A 21,299-nucleotide genomic window follows, 5' to 3' on the forward strand; every position below is an offset into this window, starting at 1 on the left:
AAAGAAGAAAAATGAAAGAAAGAAAGAAAAAAGAAAAGAAAATCAAAACAGAAAAAAGAAAGAAATGCACTTCCTGTTATTTACAACATGCTTTCCTTTACAAATTCACTTTTCCTTACTATACCTCTTATTCCGTTTAATTGCAATACCTTCCAATGTCTTATAATATCTTATTAGCATTTACTTTAAATCCGGAGGAGTTTTTTGGGAACTCAAAATTAAGAAAATGGGGAGAGATTGCCCCCATGTATAAGACTACCCCCCTTTTAAAATTCTGTTTTATTAAAAAAGCAAAAACCCTAGTCTTATACACTGAAAAGTACGATAATAGCTATGCAATGCAATATAAAGTGTTGGGTAATTGCAAATCCCTCCATTCTTGCGGTGGCTAATTTGTGACCCCTGCAGATGACATTGTACTGGTATTTATTCAGAGGCATGTTGGCTCTGTAACTGAAGGCAATGTCAAAGCAAAATAAAAAAAAATCCTTCCAGTAGCACCTTAGAGATCTGGTATCTGAAGAAGTGTGCATGCACACGAAAGCTCATACCTATGACAAACTTAGTTGGTCTCTAAGGTGCTACTGGAAGGATTTTTTTATTTTGTTTTGACTGCGTCAGACCAACATGGCTACCTACCTGTAACTAGAACTATTGAAGGCAATGTGTAACCCCACCAGGTCTAGTGGCCATTGACCGCCTTAACCTTCTGCATGGCTGATAGTTAGGGATGATGAGAGCTGGAGTCGTGGAACATCTGGAGGGCCAGATGTAAACTGAAGACAACTCAAATCCTATGTTGCTTGGCTACAGATAGACATTAACTCTTTTAAAGAGAGGTGGAGACGGTTTGAAAGAGGAATAATTGTTTCTGGCATTTTAATTGTCCCATTTTGTGGAGATATAGATATTTGTGATGGTATTTTTTCTGTTTCTGGATCATTATTTCCTAAATCAAATGTGTGTTTTTAAAAACAATATCAATCCCTACCCTACTACAGCACTGTTCCCTCATGTCCCCCTCATGATATTTTTGATGCTTCAGGGTGTATCAGTTTTGATGCTCCATCTGGGTTTATTTGTAATTATTTGAATAAACTAACAGTGTAATTCAATACATGTTTACTTGGAAGAAATACATGTTTACTTGGAAGAAAATCCCACTGCTTACTCTAAATGTGGGCTGGGTTGCAATTGATAGAGTTTATGCTTCTGAATTTAACAAATATAGCCAACATGTACAATTCCATGAACAGTACTCTGATATACATAATGCATTTTAGGTTCCAAGCGTAGTATAATAGGCTTAGAACTGACAAGAAAGTAAGTGCTGCATATATTTCTATTCCCACGCCAATTTGCTTCTATTTTATGGAGAAGAGAAGAGTGAGGATTTCCCCATCACCCTCAGCTTCAAAATATTTGGAAATTGTACATATTTTACCATTCTTCTACAACATAAACCATTTTTTCTGTCTTTTGTCTCTTAAAAAAATGGATAATTGTAACACCGCTGGAACACTGTTACAATGTTATAGAGGAACAATATGAAGCACATCTTTACACAAATGCTGATGAAACAATGACTTGGTTCACAAGTTATCAAGGCCAAACAATGGCTTTAGTGCAGGAGTGGGGAACTTTTGCCCTGGGCCAGTAGGCAACTCTTGACCCACAAGGCTATCAGGTGACATAACCCTGATCAGGGAGGGAAGTGAAACCCTCTAGAAAGAGGGCCTGAGTCCTGAGTCACCCACCAATCAGCTGATGAACAGGGGAGGTCAGTCCTGCCCAGTTAAGAGTGTGCAATAGAGCTCCCTGCAATAAAGCTCTCTTGTACACCTGAACCCGGCAGAAGCAGGACAGAACGTCAATCCTGGTCTGTTCAGGAGCAGTAGGTTCCCTAGTGCCTGCCAACCACCTGTCAAATCATTTGACACCCCAATGATGTGTGACTGACAAGTGAGTTGTTAATATTACTTTCATTTCTTGTTGAAGTAGAATGCCAGTCTTAAAAAAGCTGAGACCAAAAAAGGCAACACGAAGACCAATGACAAATCAATGTTATATATTTCTGGTATCATATGCAATAACTGCAAAAATATAAGCCAGGCAGAACTATTTTTTAAAAAGTCTATTAATGCCTATTGATGCACGTCAATATACATGACTGGAAACCACAAAAATAAAGCCAAGGTGATCGGTATTACCACTGTTTCGAATAAATCTTCCTCAGCATATAACTGTAAAATAAAATGAAAGAATATAATGGACGAAGACCTGCATGGACATGTATCACAGTACAGTGGTACCTCACAAGACGAATGCCCTGCAAGATGAATTTTTCGCAAGATGAATGCGTCTCGCGATCTGATGGTGACTCGCAAGACAAATTCGTTTTGCGAAAAATTGGTCTTGCGAATCACGGTTTCCCATAGGAATGCATTGCAATTTAATTAATGCGTTCCTATGGGCAAAAAAAGAAATTCCAATGCGAGGCATCACTGTAATCCATAAGATTAACACGCATAATAAAAGACATACATAATCCATTAAAACAAGATAATGTAGTATAATAGCATACCTCAGTAAAGAATAGAATAGAATTTCTAAGGAGCCGTGGTCATATGTCTATGTAACCACTGCTGTTGGTTCTCAGGAATTCAGAAACTAATATACCCACACTCATCACCAGGTGACTTCCATTCTAATCATGGATGAAAATCACATTTAATAATAATAATAATAAATAATAATAAATTTTTATTTATACCCCGCCCTCCCCAGTCAAAAACCGGGCTCAGGGCGGCTGACACCAACAGAACCACAATAAAACATAAAAACAATTAATTAAAATACAGATTAAAATACAGTATTAAAATTTAAAGTGCAGCCTCATTTCAAGTAGGCCATAAGTGGCTGACACCAACAGAACCACAATAAAACATAAAAACAATTAGTTAAAATACAGATTAAAATACAGTATTAAAATTTAAAGTGCAGCCTCATTTCAGGTAGGCCATAAATCCAAGCCATGAGGGAGAAAAACACAGGGGTCAGGCTGAGTCTAACCCAAAGGCCAGGCGGAACAGCTCTGTCTTGCAGGCCCTGCGGAAAGATGACAAATCCCGCAGGGCCCTGGTCTCCTGGGAAAGAGCGTTCCACCAGGTTGGGGCCAGTACTGAAAAGGCCCTGGCTCTAGTAGAGGCCAATCTAGCCATCTTATGACTCGGGATCTCCAGAATATTATTGTTTGTGGACCTTAAGGTCCTCCGCGGGGCATACCAGGAGAGGCGGTCCCGTAGGTACGAGGGTCCCAAGTCGCATAGGGCTTTAAAGGTCAAAACCAGCACCTTAAACCTGATCCTGTACTCCACCGGGAGCCAGTGCAGCTGGTAAAGCACTGGATGAATGTGATCCCACGGCCGGGACCCTGTAAGGAGCCTCGCCGCGGCATTCTGCACCCGCTGGAGTTTCTGGGTCAGCTTTAAGGGCAACCCTGCGTAGAGCGAGTTACAATAGTCAAGCCTGGAGGTGATCGTCGCATGGATCACTGTGGCCAGATCGGGGCGAGAGAGGTAAGGGACCAACTGCTTGATGCGGCGGAGATGGAAAAATGCCACCTTTGCTGTGGATGCAACCTGCGCCTCCATGGAAAGGGAGGCGTCAAAGGTTACACCCAAACTCTTGACAGAAGGCGCTGGTACCAATTGAGCCCCTGCAAAAGATGGGAGTTGGCCCCCCAACCCCATGTCGCCCCGACCTAGCCAGAGGACCTCTGTCTTCGAAGGATTTAACTTCAGTCGGCTCCCACGTAGCCATCCAGCCACAGCTTCCAAGCACCTGGTGAGTGTGTCCGGGGCTGAGGCAGGGCAGCCGTCCATCAACAGATAGATCTGGGTGTCATCAGCATATTGATGACAACCCAGCCCAAAACTCCGGACAATCTGGGCAAGGGGGCGCATAAAGATATTAAAAAGCATTGGGGAAAGGATTGCGCCTTGCGGGACTCCACACACCAAGGGGTGCCGCGGCGACAACTCCCTCCCTAGCGCCACTCTCTGTCCCCGACCTGAGATGAAGGAACGCAGCCATTGTTGGACTGTGCCCTGAATCCCCACGTCGGCAAGGCGGTGGTCTAAAAGGTCATGATCGACCATATCGAAGGCTGCTGACAGGTCTAAAAGAATCAGCAGTCCCGACCCACCTCGATCCAGCTGTCTACGGAGATCATCTGTTAAGGCTACCAGAGCTGTCTCGGTCCCATGACCAGGGCGAAAGCCGGACTGAAATGGATCTAGAGCTGATGTTTCATCCAGAAACCTACCAAGCTGTTCGGCAACCACTCTCTCAATTATCTTACCCAGGTACGGAAGATTCGAAACCGGGCGATAATTGGATAGATCTAAAGGATCTAGAGATGTTTTCTTTAAGAGTGGACGCACCACTGCCTCCTTCAACTCCTCTGGGAAAGTCCCTGTGCCCAGGGACAAGTTGATGATCTCACCCAGGGGGGCCCGTACCTCATCTGGACACGCTCTAATCAGCCAAGACGGGCACGGGTCCAGGGAGCAAGTGGTGGGCCTTCCAGCCCGGAGGAATCTGTCTACATCGGCAGGGAGTATCTGATCGAATTGGTCCAATACTGAACTCGAAGACAGTCGAGGGGCCTCCAGTTCCGTTATTGTATCCAAATTGGCAGGGAGGTCACGGCGGAGTGTCAAGACTTTCTCCGCAAAAAAGCTCGCAAATGCCTCACAGCTATGGGTCAAATTCGTATTTAAATTTGGCTGTTCCTCTAGGGTTGTTAAAGACCTGATTATTCTAAAAAGTTGTGCTGGGCGAGAGCTAGCGGATGCAATGGAAGCTGAGAAGTAGGACTTTTTTGCAGCTTTCACCGCCATCTCATAGGCTTTCATAAGTTTCCTGTAAGATGTTCTTGAGGCTCCGTCGTGAGCACGCCGCCATACTCGCTCTAGCCGTCTAAGGTCCCGCTTCATTTTCCGAAGCTCCTCGGTAAACCAAGGGGCCCGGTTTCGGCGGGGTCGCAGAGGGCGCTTAGGTGCGATCTCATCGATGGCCGCCAAGAGCCGGTTGTTCCAGTTCTCGACCAGCTCTTCTAATGAGCCGCCAGGGGGAGCAGGGTCCCGCAAGGCCTGACGGAATCCATCAGGATCCATCAGCCTATGCGGGCGAGCCCAAATAGGCTCGCCACCCAAGCAGGGGAGGGGCGGGAAGTCAATCCTGGCTTTCAGAGCGTAGTGATCAGACCATGGCACTTCCACAGTTGGGGACATGATCACGTCTATACCCGCACCAAAGATCAAATCCAGCGTGTGGCCTGCTTGATGTGTGGGACCCAAAACAAACTGGGAGAGCCCTAGTGTCGCCATGGAAGACACCAGATCCGGAACCCGTGAGGAGGGGGTGGCATCTGCATGGACGTTGAAGTCCCCCAAAACCAGTAGGTTAGGGAACTCCAAGGCCCAGCCTGCCACCACCTCCAGCAGGTCCGACAGGGTGGCTGCTGGTGCGCTAGGTGGTCGGTACACCAGCCAGACAGCCAAGCCCCCCTTGGTGCCCCACACTAGGCCAACACATTCAATGCCGGTGATTGATGGTGATGGCAGAGCCCTGAAAGAGCAATCCTCCCGGATTAACAGCGCTACCCCTCCCCCCCGACCCACAGTCCGCGACTGGTGGAGGACGGAGAAGCCCGGGGGTGTTATTTCATGCAGGGCAACTACTTCGCCCTCACGCACCCAGGTCTCAGTCACGCAAGCCAGGTCGACCTCCAATGAGATGAAAAAGTCTCTCATAGTGGCGGTTTTATTGCCTATAGACCTAGCATTGCACAACACCAGTGACGGAGGTGGGTAATCCTTGCTCGCCCTAGAGACATATCACCTATAACCAAGGTTAAATAAAACAACCAAGATCAATTTCTGAATTCAATCCTTCCAGATAGAGTGTCTTAAACATAAATATAAATTGAGATTCTTTCTGTCTTAATCTTTTCACATAACCACATTTACTATTAACAGATCTCTTGTTAATCCACAAGACTGTAAAAAGTAAATCTGTGTCGGAATGGTTTTGTGATAAAAAAAAGTGTAGTGATAAAAAAGCAGCAACAAAAATAAAGTGTGCTATTAAATATCAGCTCCACTAATTGAAATAAATTAACTAAGCAACTGAAGCAGTAACCAATTCATCCCCTAATTAAAGCTGGCATACTTTTAACAAAAAAAAGTTTGTTTTGGTAAGAGTTCTCTCACTGATAAGTATGTGATTGAAGAACATTTTAAAAGTAACAAATAGCCCATGCAGTCTCCCAATACCTGTAATTTGTAAGGAGCTGTGCAATGCAGTGCAGTCCCAGACACTCAATGGAGCTTACTTCTGAGTAGGCCTGGGTAGGTTTGCACTGTTAATTGTCTTGAGTTTCTCAGGACCCAAAGGTGCATTCAGCAAAACATTGACCCTGGGATGTCTTTAACATTGGATTCACCTGCTTCTACTTTTTTATGAAGCTAAACAGAAACCTGTTCGGCTTCTATTCATCTGTTTGTTTTGTATGATGTCTGTCATTTCAGCTGCACGCTTGTTTCGTGGCCTGGCTGACGTTATAATCACATGTCATTGGCCACCAGGCTTTTCTAAATAGAGAAGAACCTTCAAGGAGTGTGACGCTTAATAAAAGGAAAAGCGGAAGCACTTGATGAAGATAACCACACAAACTCACAGCAGGAAGGCAAGGAAGGGCAATCTGTAAAATGTGACAAGATTTTCAATAAAAATCCAGTAGAGCCGTGTTGAAAGCTGGTGTTCCAAAGGTTGCAAGGAAGTGCATGGCTCTGGGGAAGCAAGTGTATCTCACATTTTGTGGGACATCATTATAGCTGTCATTCACGTCCCTGCTTTTCCTGTATAAACTTCTCAGATGGGGAAATCTGACCCATGGGTTGAACTCCATGCACTGATACCACAGTTATCGCGAGTCCATCGTGGGTATGATTGCTTCCCTCCCATGCTTGGGCTTTCGTATGTTGGGCCTTCTTTTTTTGTACGCGGCATTTATTGGCATCTGTCTGCCTCAGGAGACAATGCAGTGCGCTTCCAGGGGTGAAGTCAAACCACCGCATTAGCAACACCCAAGTGACCACTCTAGGGTGCAAGCTTGGGCAGTAGATAAGGAGGGCCTGGGCTGCCCAGACGACAGGACCTCCTCCCTCTTGGCCTCCCTGATGTGGTCCAAAGCAGAGCAATACATTTGGCACCAGCTTGGCTGCAGGAGTTGGTAGAAGGTGATGCACAAGACACCATCCAACCGCCTTAGGGACTCCACTCCAGATCTATGTAGGGTTTATTTCTTAGCCTTTTTTTTTTCTTCCCCAAGTTTCAGGATCAGGATTTTCCTTCTAGAAGGGCTACCTTCCCAGGCTGATAAGCCCCATCTGCTCCTCACTTCCCTCTACAGCACACGCAGAAACCTCCTTCTTGACCATTGGACCCACTATTGGTCTCGTCCGCTCAATCCACTGGAGCCTGTTATCACATGCAGAGGAAGTCCATAGCTCGCTGAGGGCTTGAGACCCATCAGCTACCCTTACCTGGTTTAGCTGGCCAGTCAAAACTGTTCCTGGGGTCTGGCCGCTGTCACATGCGGCTCTAAAAAAAAAACCTTTAGCTCTTTCCACAGAAAGGAGTTCATCCTACATTCACGTTGTTTGTAGCTAAGAGTGAAAGATCATTGTCAAGTGCGCATATGCTGTGCATGTTGCTCCGAAACATGATCTCACCATTTTGTTTTTGAGTACTGCACTTAAAAATGCCAAACCTTTCAGGATTTCGGGAATAAAACACTCACTAGAAGTAAAAACAGGGGACCCAGGTGGCACTGTGGTTAAACCACTGAGCCTAGAGCTTGCTGATCAGAAGGTCGGCGGTTCGAATCCCTGTGACGGGGTGAGCTCCCGTTGCTTGGTCCCAGCTCCTGCCAACCTAGCAGTTCGAAAGCACGTCAAAATGCAAGTAGATAAATAGGAACTGCTACAGCGGGAAGGTAAACGGCGTTTCCATGTGCTGCTCTGGTTTGCCAGAAGTGGCTTTGTCATGCTGGCCACATGACCTGGAAGCTATACGCTGGCTCCCTCGGCCAATAATGCGAGATGAGTGCGCAACCCCAGAGTCGGTCACGACTGGACCTAATGGTCAGGGGTCTCTTTACCTTTAGAAGTAAAAACAGACTGATTTATGAGACTGAAACAAGTGGTAGCCCAAAGTTAGGCAGCCTATTGCCATGAATGTTTACTCAGAAATAAGTTGACTCCATTGGACTTACTGCCTAGCATTGCATAATTTGTCCCTTAAAACTAGGGGGACTTAGTCACAAATCCTTTGCCCTGTTTATTTCAGCAGGATTTAAAAGTGGCTTTATCTAGATTGGGACCACGCAGGAGAGTTTTCTGGTCAGGGACCATTGCTCAGTGGTAGGCAGGGCCACCCAAGACATTTTGTGGCCTGAAGCAATGGGCAAGGTGTCACCCTTCCCCTTCCACAAACAGTAGCCACATACTCAGCTGACAGTTGAGTCTTAATTCAACACTGACAATGGAACAGCTTCTTCCATTGCATCTGAGGACAGCTTAAGGAGGGCAGGGCAGTTCTGCATCTGCCATCTGAAGCAGTTGCCTAACTTTCCAATGTTAGGGATGGCCCTGATGGTAGAGCACATGATTTGCATGCAGAAGGTTCCGGGGCAAACCCTGCCATTTTCAGCATAAAAGCATGAAGTTACAGATGACTGGGGAGATCTCTGCTGAGTCCCCGGAGAGCTGCTGCCAATCACAGTAGACAGTCCTAAGGTAAATGGATAAAATAGCTTGGCTCTAGTATAAGGCACCTTCCTGTGTACTAAAACTCATGATTTCTATCCTACAGAAATGTACATTTAGAAGTTAGTATATTGTGAGTCAGGCAAATAGTAGGGTGAAGAGGGCCAAGGGATCCTTGACTCTTAAAATGTTTTCCAAATCGGCTACTCTCTTTTTGCTTTTGTTGTTTTATTTGGTCCTGCGGTTTACCAGTTTCATTGTTTGTTTTTATATATGTATTGTTTTTAGTAAATCATTTAGAGACTGTTTTGCTTTTAAGCAATAGATAAAGATATGTAATAAGTAAATAAATAAATAAATATAGTAAGAAAAATATATTTACAATATCCATTATTGACTTAATATTTGCAAATATCTGCAAAATATTTGGGGTGGGATGGGTAATTCCGCTTAGACCTTATATATATATATATATATATATATATATATATATATATATATATATATATAACTATGGGGGGGAGCCATGGATTATATACAGAGTAGCATTAAGTGACACATTCCATCAACTCAAGAATTTCTGCTTCTGCAACAGAACTTTGCCCTCCCCTTGTACACCTCCTAAATCTGTTAACAGAGTCAGGCCAATGGCTCATCTAGTCTAGCATCCTGTTCTCACAGTTGCTGACCAGATTGGGCAAGTGGAAATCCTTTGCCCTGACAGAACACATTAGTTGGATACCTACTGCCTAGTGACCTTGGCATAGATACATAAATCAATGCAGGTGGTAATTGACTGTGTACTCCTTTGTGTGTCTAATCCATGGATCACCTGGTTGGTACTGGCAGCTCAGACGCTTGCCATCTTCCAGTTGAGAGGGAAAGGGGAGCAGAATTAAGTCACCAACTGAACAGTGCTACATTTGAATGGCATTACCTTCCTTACTGGATTGATAGCATTTGTATTTGACTTTGACAAGTTTAGAACCAACAACAAGATTTCTCTGTCCTAAGTTATTTTTTGAGGTTGGACATAATGCTGAGAAACCAGTGTGATACCTCCTTTTGCGTGAACACACCCTGATTAGAGAGTTACTATTTATTTTACCTGTCTCATTGAAATACAGGAAAGGACTGTGGGGGCATTCCTAACTTCCAGTGGATTTTTACAGTTTGTCTGGAGCTGGCGAGCTCCATTCATTGCTCAGAAACTATAATCCTCTCTCTTTCTTTAATTTCTGTTTCACCTGCACACCTGTTTATACAAAACTAAAAGCCATGCCTACCAAAACAAAGACTAGCTGAGTGGTAATTACTGTCATTGCCTGAGTACAGTCCAGCTCCACTGAAATAGTATTGACCAAATGGGAACAAGCTCTTTGACTCCCTTTCCACAACAGTGAGGTAGAGGTGAAATATGTCTCTTCTACCCCTCAATGTAGGGGCAGTACTAGGGTTAACTTGTTTTCCAAGACCATAGGAGCTAAAATTGTAAACTGGTGACATCAACTTAACATCAACTTGCTGTACAGGAATTAGAAAATAAAGTTGCTCATGGCATGGGTATAAGCTTTAGCACTTGATAACATCTGCAGAGTTGGGGATGCAGGTGGCGCTGTGGTCTAAACCACTGAGTCTCTTGGACTTGCCGATCAGAATGTTGGCAGTTTGAATCCCTGGCGCGGGGTGAGCTCCCGTTGCTCTGTCTTAGCTTCTGCCAAACTAGCAGTTCGAAAGCACACCAGTACAAGTAGATAAATAGGTACCACTGCGGTGGGGAGGTAAACTGCATTTCCATGCACTCTGGTTTCCGTCACGGTGTTCCGTTGTGCCAGAAGTGGTTTAGTCATGCTGGCCACATGACCCAGAAAGCTGTCTGTGGACAAACACCGGCTCCCTCAGCATGAAAGCGAGATGAGCGCCGCAACCCCATAGTCTCCTTTGACTGGACTTAACTGTCCAGGGGTGCTTTACCTTTACCTTTGCTAACATCTGCAGATCAAATGGTTCAGTGTTTGGCTTAGAGATGGGGAATATGTGGCCCCCTGTATTGCAACTTCCACCACCCTGAGCACTGGCCATGCTGGGTGTGACTAATGGAAGTTGGAGTCCAACAATATTTGGCAGACCACAGGCTCCCCACCTCTAATTCCTAATACTGCAAGGATGCTCTAATTCTGCAAGGATGCTCAAAAAGGCATGATTAAATGGGAGGGGATTCATTATTATTGCATGTTCTTTTGCAGGACAGATCAGGTTCTGGAAAAGGTGTCACGATGCTTCCAAAGGTCTTTTAGTTGAAATCTTCCTTTCCACTAATTAACTGATTTGGGTTAATAAAATTATACATGGTACCAGGAGAGACCAGATAGAGAAAGTGTGTGCACTTTCTCTCGGATAATACTAGAATCTGGTTTATCCAATGAAGCTGAACAGTGAAAGATTCAGGACAGACAAAAGGATGTACTTGTTCATACTGTGGATAGATCAACAATGGGATTTGCCAGCCCAAGATCTGGTGCTGGTCACCAATTTAAATGGTTTTGAAAGCGGATTTGGACAGGTCGTAAATAATGACTATATACTACCCCCAGGACCACTTGCTGAGAAGCAACAGTGGGGAAGACAATTGTCCTCATGACCTAAATCTCTTAAAGTTTGCAATCTTTAAAAGAAAGAAAGAAACCTTTTGTAAACTAAAAACTGCCAAAGATTCCCAAAAAAGGAATGCCATAGATTCACTTTCTGCGAAGTTGCTCAATAAACTGATTGAATCATTGTCATCAGACCAATGAGATTTCACTGTAGCACTTTGTATGCTTATTTTAGATTGCCTCGCTACAGAACACTTTGATGAGTTTTTCTCAACAGATGCTGGGTTTACCAACAGCTTCTGAGAAGAATTAACACTTCCACCAAGAAAAAGAGTGAAAGAAAGAAGTGGGGGGGGAGGAACATATGACAGCAAATATGGGGCTTTTGATATGTCTAGTTGTATATGTTGTAATACACCTTCTTGTTCTATTAATAACGCAGCCATGATGAAAGATGTCCATGCTTTATTTTCTACAGGCAACTTCAAAAGATAGTACATGATATCAAGAAAAATGACAGCGGAATAATGAGCAAGTTCAAAAAGTAAGCTATGTACACCCGCCATTTACATGATTGAGTGTTTTCCTCATTTTAGTGCCTATTTTTGATATATGTTCAGCAGAAGCCTGTGCATGCCTACTCAGAAGTAGGTCGCAGCATGTTCAAGGGGGCTTACTCCCAAGTAAGTGTGCATTAAATGGAACGCTTCGTGGTTTGTGAAGGGGGCCCCAGATGCCCAACTGAGCATTTTGAAATGCTCAGTTTTGTTAATAACAAACAGTTGTAAATTGTCTTCTTAATAACAGTATGTATATGAGGCCGCGTTCACTCCATACATTTAGAGCAGCGTTTCTCAACCGCTGTTCCGCGGCACACTAGTGTGCCGCGAGACGCTGGCTGGTGTGCTGCGACGTGCGGCGACGAGAAGGGCGATTTGCATTGTCACGTGCCTGGCGGCCGCCAATAACCAACACTAACCCACCGGAAAGCAATATTTCTCCTCCTCTTTCCCAAAGCTCAGTGCGAACGAGCCTGGCGGCCGCCAATTCACAGCACTGACCCGCCGGAAAGCAATATTTGGCAAGGGTTTCTTACAGTCATAATTATAATATAGGGCGGCACAGAGTTAACTTTTTTAACTTTTTTAATGGTGGTGTGCCTCGTGATTTTTTTCATGGAACAAGTGTGCCGTGGCCCAAAAAAGGTTGAGAAACACTGATTTAGAGCACTATGATAACACTTTAAACATGGCTGTCTCCAAGGAGTTGTGGGCTCTGTAGCCTGTTAAGGGTACTGAGAGTTGTAAGGAGACCCCTTATTCCCCTCGCAGAGCTACAATTCCCAGAGTTCCCTGTGATTGGTTGTTAAACTACTCTGGAAAATGCAGTCATCATATGACACATGCGCCATTTTGAACCTTGAAGATGGTGTCTTGGATTTGGGCAGTGTTGTGTTGGAGGCTATGCATAGAGGGCCACAACAAAGCAGTTTACCCAACAAGCCGTAAAACAAAATAATAAAAGTGCTATAACAAAACCAAAGGTAGATAAGCTAAGATCTGTAAATGACTTCCTTAAAATGTCTGCTGAAATAGAAAGGCCTCCATCAAGCATCTGAAGTCCACCAGAAAGAGGGCCTGCCTCATCTCAGGCAGGGGAGGGGAGCTTCACAGTATCCTCTCCGCAATGCTGAATGAGCAGCTCCTGGTGGATACAAACCATGGACCTGAGCCATAGGAGATCCCTAACAGAGATGTCCCCAAGGTCATCCTTAAGGTAACCTTCACCCAAGTAGTTAAGGGCCTTGTTAATTGACACAAGATCCTGGTAACATGGGCAACTGGTACAAGCATCAGACGTATGTGCCTCCTTGGTCTCCCCTGCAGTATACATACCATCTGCACAAATGTCAGCTGAAGAGTTCTCTTCAGATGTTTCTCAGTGACAACTCACCACTGTTCCTAGGTGTATATAAGCTTCAGATGGTCTACCTCACTGACGTTTACTTGCAAATGCAACTGATTAAGAATTACAGCCTCTTTGTCTGAATGAGCCTGCAAAAGACGAGGCAGAAACTCAGGTGTATGTCAAAAGCAGGCTGAAAGTTACATCATGAATGGTCTCAACCTCAGGAGGAGCACTGTTACTGCTCCTCTGCCTCATGAAATGCTCATGGTTAGGAAGCATATCTCCTCGTCACATGCTGCTCCAGAGGTGTTCTACAAGAGATTACCTCAGAAGGTGATGAACTCTCCTTCACTGGAGGTTTTTAAACAGAGGTTGGATGGCCATCTCTCAGTAATGTTTTCGCTTGGATTCTTGCATTGGGCTTCCAACTCTACAATTCTATGAGATGAAGGAGAAATAGAAGTAGCATGCAGCCCACCTTGCAAATAATTCCACTAAATGACCTACAGTGGATTCATTTCAAAGTGCTCCAACTTACAAACAATGCAATCCCAGCCACGTCTACTCAGAAGTAAGTCCAACTGACTTCAGTGCTGCTTGCTCCCAGGTAAATGGGTTCAGGGCTGAAGTTTTATAAGGGCATCCCTTTTTGACCCAGCTGCTATGTATTGTCCTCCTATTAGACAAGCACTTTCAACAACTGCATTTAAACTGGTATCTCTGTATTACAATGGCATGATAGCAACATGTCTCAACAACTTCTGTTGCAACAGACCTGATAAACCAAATCAACAAGGTTGTTCTCCCTCCTTCAAAGAGCTTGCAGCAATTTTTTTTCTTTAGGGAGGGAGGGAGGGAGGGAGGGAGGGAGGGAGGGAGAGAGAGAGAGAGAGAGAGAGAGAGAGAGAGAGAGAGAACTTGCCCCTACCACAACTGCTATGTGTGTGCGCTTAACTCTGTATTTATCCTTAAAACACTTGACTAAATATAGATGCCTACAGAAAGGCACTTTGGAGCCAGACTCCTTTTATATTAGCTCATTTATCACTCTTGCAATTATTACCTTCCTTCCACCCCAGAAAATGCTTCTGCTTCTCCTGGGCTCTAATGGCATCAATAGATAGCTGTGAGCAAAATAAAATAAAATAAAATAGTCCCACAATCTGTTACCAAGAACAAACAGCTAGTTTTGCTCACATGCAGGGCAAGAAGGAGGTATACTAAGTTCCCCATTCACAGCTGCTGCAACATCCACATCTTACATTTAAAGCACTCATATACCACTTTAACAGCCATCACACACCCAAAGAATCATGGGAACTGTAGTTTGCTGAGAGTGCTGGGAATTACAGCTCTCTGAGGGGTCTGCTAAAAACAGATCCCCTCTAGGAGATCCGTATGGCTGTATTTAATCAGACTTCTGATATTTTGAGTGCTGTGAGTTTTTTTGTTGGTACCTGCTGTGTTCATACTGTTTTGCTGTCTCTAATTGGCTCTGCTCTGACTCTCCTTAGAGAAAGAGCAGAATAAGAATGATCATCATTAAATAAATCACAATGCTAAAGTGATTAGAAAAAACGCACTTGGTGTAACTTTCTTTTCTGTGCAGAAGTGTAGACGTCCTTGAAGTTGTACTGATGGGCTCGGCTGTTTCTCTGTTAGCAGAATCCTGGTTTTGAAAGCATTTGCCAAACACCACATGAGTAACCTTGCACATGGGCAAACTGGCTTACAGGAGCATGCATGACCAAGCACACCACATTTGACAAATACATGACTTCCTTTTTGATTTTCTTAAAAAAAGGAAGGGCAGTTTTACTGTAAAAGCAAAGCTACTTTGGAGTACAAGAACCGGGTCACCATCTTTTGACCCTCCCACAACAGGGAAATGATATCAGTGAAAATAGCTACATTTTGCATGCTGACAGTGCAGTCAAGGAAATGAATTGAAGCATAACACGAAAAGGGAAGCAATACTGAAAGGGAGGGCCATAAATTGAAGTATAACTGAACTGAAATGGGGAACTAGGGGGTTTATGGCAGAATATCTAGGTCTCTAAACCTTGTGATGATGATGGTAATAATAATAATGGAACATCAGTCATGTTCTCTCACCTACAGACAGAGGCTTCGTTGTACTACTTGTTGCAAAGAAAAACGTAGGGAGTTTTCCCCTCCCTGTTGTGAAATTTTATTATGAGGGTTGCAAACTTTTTCTGCAGGACCCCACTTCGTGGCTTGATCTGCAGATATCAGCATCGCTTGCTGTTTGGTGCTATTAACAGATACAAGAGCAGGCCTGACCGGTTTCTTTTCCCCTAGCCCATCAGCAATACTGTTCTTAATAGCAGGGGTTGAGAGCATGATCCTCCCAGATGTTGCAAGACTAATCGCCGAGCATCGTTCATGCTGTTTGCGGCTGATCAGAGAGTCTGACGACGTCTGGAGGGCCACACGTTCCAGAGCCCTGCTTTATGGTCAAGCCTGTAAATGTTATAATGCCTGTGATCCCCAAACCAGTTGAGCAAGGTTACTTGACCTGTAAATGGTTCCATTCCATTGACTGCTCACCAGATGCACACATATTCAAGCAATACACACACACACACACACACACACACACACACACACACACACGAGCTTTCTGTTTACTTTCTCTAGCAGTAGGTTCACCAATCTGAACAGCCAAAACTCACAAGACATAAAAATGCAGCTGAGTGATTAATTTAGCAGCTATTGGGTCTAAGCAACTAGATACGTCCTCCCACATGCGGAACTCATACTGTCAAAGACTCACTAGGTGATGCTACAGAAATACCAGTAGTGTGCATTTGTGGATTCGCTCCATTTGCAAGTACGAGCGTCACAGCTTTCACACACTGACAGACCTAACCTGCTTGAGAAACGTTTGTCTTTTCTTCTCTCTTTTGATATTTAGGTTCCAAAATGAACAAATGGCCATAATTTGCAAAACTGGAAAAAATACATGGGATCGGTATGGCGATTGCGAATTGCGCAAGTTTTGGTTGTTCAGCATGAAGTCTTGTTGCCCGCTTTCAGTGTAATGTTTTTGTGTGTTTTTTGCCAGGGTTTACTTGTAGAAGCAGAGCCTTCTCTCTCCTATCGAGTCCCTAGACCATCAGCCTCTTAATTTTCTTTTTTCCTAAAAGTACATAGACAGAGCAAACTTGAACATCCATTCCACCACAGGACCATCTCATGGATTGTTTTTCCAGCACTTACCTGTGTGATGCATGCTAAAAATGTAACACATAGTGTTTAAAGGCATGTTTAAGCATGTGTTTGATGGGGATAGCTGCTGCAGGAAATTCCAACTGGCTGCAACTCCTTGTAGCCCTGCAACTGTATCAAATGAAGGCAGCCCTGTTTAGGGAAGTTTTTAATGACTGATGTTTTAATTTATTTTTAATCTCTTGTTGGAAGCCTCCCAGAGTGGCTGGGGGAACCCAGCCAGATGGGCGGGGTATAAGTAATAAATTGTTATTATTATAAATGATTTATGGCATCTACAGGTATTTTGTGAAATCTGCTAACAGCTCAGGCCTGTAGAAGTTGGAATGCATTTTGTTTAGTTAACCCCACAAATAATTCATACAACCGTGTCATACTTCAGGCCAGCCATATTCGAAAAAGACACCTATTACTAACCTGAAACACAGAGAAATTTCACTGCACTCTCATATACTGTGATCAAAGATAAACTCATCCTTTTAAAGCATGCCAGCTATGGTTAACTTCATTGGCTTGGATTCTAAGATAACTTGCCTTAAGGAAGCTCACAGGAAGAAATGTTTCCTAAATTCTACTCACTACTGCTGTCACAAGAACAACAAAAAAAAGCCTCATTGGAGGGTTAGGAAGCTCCTCTGAACAATCTGGGCTAGGGCATGAGGCTGAGAATCAGCCACAATTGAGCCACAAAATCTGTCTGATTTTGAATGATTAACAATGCTATCCTCTACATGCCCACTCAGAAGTAGGGACGAGGGAGACATTCATTTCAGTTTGTATTTAAATGTGCACTGATAACATTAAAATTCTAAACAGTATAGGGATGAATAAGTAGACACAGCAATAATTGTAAACAACTTTTAAACACTTGCTAAAAGATGCATGGCTTTTAAACAGTGCTGGGGGACATGTGGCCCTCGAAATTGTTGTTGGACACCAACTTGCACCAGCCCCAGACAGCATGGCTAATAATCAGGAATGATGGGAATTGTAGTCTAACAACATATGGGAGGCTACAGGTTTCCCCCATGCCTGGCTTACATTGTATCTTTCGGATGCTGCAAATTCAAAATCAGACTGGACATGTCTTGGAAAACTCCCATCCACCTAACTAGGACCATTCCAGCTAAAACAGCTTAAGAATCACCATGATCTGAGAAGCCAGCTCTGCTTAGAGATTTGCATTGATCAGGAGCTCCTCTTAAGCTGGTCAGGATCAGATCTGGTCCTTAGGCCCTGTGGAAAGCAAATTGAAAATTTGATTAGCAAAGAAGAAAGGAACTTGTTTCCAAACAAATAAGCTAGAAACCAATATTGAGATGCAGAATCAGATTCTGATTCAGAATAGACAAGAAATACTGGATGATGCATTCAAACCTAGAATTTGCAGCTTAAAGGGACATTTCACTATTTAGCATTCTAAATGTTGTACTGGATAGTTTTATAACTAACAACCTGCACTTCTTACATCCTTAATTGTCTGTCCGTTGTCTTTTCCTGCAGAAATATCCATGTTCATTACATGCATTCTTTTCCCAGAAGTATCACAACCATAGATTTGTTTGCATCTTCATGTGCCTCTTGCTACGTGTCTTTGTCGTGGTCTTTTGGCACTAGCTTTCTGTTATAGTTCATTTTCGCCAAGTGCTTTGTTGCTGTGCAACTATTATTTAATGGTTTGGAAGTGTAATATAATACTTTTGTATTTTACACAGGCTAACAAATAAGCCACCACCAAGTGTGCCACCAGTAGATTATGGAGGTATGAACATGAAACTGTTTATTAACTGTTAGTTAAGTCTTGTGGTTGGTACCAACCCCAGTTTAGGGAGTTTGGGGCTTATAAAGGAAGGTGAGGGGCAAGTCACGTGTATCTTGCCCTTGGGGGTGCCAATTCCTTGGTGGGGGCCCATGCAGTTGGCCTCTACCCAGATGGTTGGGTTAATTAAAAGTTATCTCAGCTACCGTACATGAAAACCACTCACAGAAGTGGTTCCGACATGGCTAGGGCAATGGTTAAATGGGCACTTAATCAATGACTTCATTGCATAGTGTCATGTACCTAACGTGAACACTGCATCCCTATGAAGAAATTTGAATCATTCTCTCGGCTATTAGATGTGAAAAAGCAGGCCGCAGAAAAGCTGCCTCAGCTAAAAGATCAAACCATAAGAAGTACCTGATGAAACATAACCCTTTGCTAGCTTTCAGAATGGTATTTAGGAAGCCCCAGGAGAAAAGTAGTACTGTACTACATTTAGGCATCGGAGGCTGTGATTTAAGAAAGAGCAATTTTGGATGCCCATTATACACAGTGCCTTGGCCTCAGATTTCCTGGGTAACGTTTTGCAAGGTGTTTCCTCTCCTTCTTGGTTCTCATTTAAACAGAGATGCTGACTTTCTTCAAGAAGAGGGATGCCTGCATGTGCCTCGTTCCTGTAAGAAGATTGTATTAATGTCTCGCACAAGTGGTGTGCAGGCAAAGCATAGGAAATCAGTGTTGCAGACTGGCCAGCATACAGCTATTGGGGATGGGTGGTCAGACTTGTAGGCTTCGGCTGCAAAAAACGATAGCTGCAAATATCATGGCATCTGACAGTTTATGAGAAGTGGCCAAGAAGATAAACAAAGGGGAGCAGCTTTCCCCCTTTGCCATAAAAAGCAAATGCTGTATATTGTAGCACATGGTTATCGAATTGTGTCCTCAAGTACCAGTTCATTTCACTACCATAAATCTAAGTTACAGTATTAGCTAGGTGTACGAACACCTCAGTTAGGAGCATTTTGTAGACTGAGTTTTACAAGAAGGAAGTATTTGACATCTTGCTAACCTGCATGCTCTTCAAAGGCTAGCAAACTAATTTTATTTGTTTTTACACAGAGGAAGAGGAACAGTGGTCAGATGAATTTGTAAGTATATTCATCACACTTCCACCACTACACCTAAATAACTATAAATCCGAGTTGTGGAATTTTTTGACTCCAAACCATCTATTTTTGCTTCCATTTATATAAATGATATTATCAGTCTTCTAGTCACACTCTTGAAGAGCTGGAGGGGTGTGTGTGTGTATCTGCATTACTACCAAAATGTTCACAGCAGTGGTCTTGTGTCTGGATAATAAGAAGTTGTCACTTAGATCAAACTGGAGTTGGGAGTCCAATAACATCCGGAGGGTCACGGGTTCCCTATTCCTGACTTATGTAGTCTCACCACCCGTCTCTTCCAGCACCACTGTGTGACAAATGCTGGTAAGGACAAAGGGACCCTGGACCCTTGGTCTGCTATTTAGTACTGTCACCCCACCTCACTGGCCACCATAGGGATTCGCCACAGGGCATAAAAACCCACTGAGTGTACTACCAGCAAAAAAGTCACTGGTCCTCTATTCAAATTATTTTTTTGTCTTGTTTTCCCTGAAACCCACACCCACATGGCTCTGTTCCTCTGCACCCAGGCCCATGGTCCAAATGTGGACCTCCAAGTCTTTCCATTTGGCCCTTGGGACTGTCCTCAAGCAAAACACCCACAAGCCACACACACCCTTCTTTCTTGGCTGGAAAGGGTCCTTCACCCGTGGTAAAGTTTCTGGCCTGGAAGGAGAATGGAGATGTTTGTGAATAGAAGCCTCTGACTTTTGCATAGCTGCAATGTAACTTAGGCATGTGATAGAAGTCACATTCTTTGCTCATCCCACTATTGCAACTGCCCCTGCCCACCACTGCTATGCAGCTCTCAGAAGGTGGCCTATGAAGGTATGTAGCCCTTGGCCTGTAGTTTCCTTGCCCCTGCTCTTCCCCATAATCGGAGGCTGCTTTGTAAACTCAGGACAAGTTTAGATTGTCAGCTGAAGATGTGGAATGTCCCGAAAAATATTGCATCCAAGTTGTTTATTGAGCGCTGGGGAATGTTCTCATGTTGTGACTAGTCTCTGGCAGCCCATTCACATCTACAGGTAATCATTATACATCACAGGGGACTAATCATGTTCATGTAAACACAGAATTAAAAGACTTTGGGGTAGCTGCTTACATTTTGGGGTAGTGTTAAAAATAAACGATACTGTGGCATATCTCAACCCAACCCATGTATTCTCTCTAAGAGTTGCATCTTACAGGGTTCTAAGAAAATGAATAATGCCCCCTCTCTTTTTTTAGGAGAGTGATTATGAGAATCCTGATGACCACTCTGATTCTGAGATGTACGTGGTTCCCACCGAAGAAAACCCGGATGACAGCTATGAGCCCCCACCAAGCGAGCAGGAAAAGAAGATTCCAGCAGCCTTCTCATGTGCTGGAGGAGACTATGCAGGTAATCTTTATGCCTCATTCCATGCACCTGTTTTCCTATTCCAGAACATAATGAATGGCGTAGAATTTGAAGGAAGCAGAAGGGATTTAAATGGTGGTCGCACCCTGTTTCCCCGGTCTCCTAATCAGGGCCGAGCCTCTGTAGGATGATCTTTCTGCATTCCTAACTCCCACCTGACAATTGTTTCCTTTATGTATCTGCCGAAGTGGGCCTGAGTCCATGAAAGCTCATGCCACAGTAAGTAAGTTGGCCTTTAAAACGCCACAAGCCCTTTGTTGTAGTAGTTTCTAATTGTCGGCTGAGGTTACAATACCGCTCCCCCACCCTTTTAATGGCGCATACAAGTCTAGGACAGTTCATTTGGTGCTTTTCTGTGAGGTGGAAAATTAAATTATA

At 43.8% G+C, this 21,299-nt stretch overlaps 1 protein-coding gene across 4 annotated transcripts in view; it reads left to right on the forward strand.

Annotated features, from left to right (window-relative positions):
• Positions 1-21,299, forward strand: part of BLNK (B cell linker) — a 98,234-nt gene that overhangs the window by 53,035 nt on the left and 23,900 nt on the right. For 3 of the 4 annotated variants that reach the window (XM_035137409.2, XM_035137408.2, XM_035137406.2), the window contains 5 exons: positions 11,910-11,975; positions 16,278-16,334; positions 18,307-18,353; positions 19,473-19,501; positions 20,750-20,903. In XM_035137409.2, coding sequence (XP_034993300.1) covers positions 11,910-11,975; positions 16,278-16,334; positions 18,307-18,353; positions 19,473-19,501; positions 20,750-20,903 — 353 coding nt within the window. The remainder of the gene's footprint in view (positions 1-11,909; positions 11,976-16,277; positions 16,335-18,306; positions 18,354-19,472; positions 19,502-20,749; positions 20,904-21,299) is intronic. The other variant, XM_035137407.2, reaches the window with a different exon arrangement.

The sequence above is a fragment of the Zootoca vivipara genome, chromosome 5 (genome assembly GCF_963506605.1).
Source record: "Zootoca vivipara chromosome 5, rZooViv1.1, whole genome shotgun sequence".
In the NCBI taxonomy this organism is placed as follows: Eukaryota; Metazoa; Chordata; class Lepidosauria; order Squamata; family Lacertidae; genus Zootoca; species Zootoca vivipara.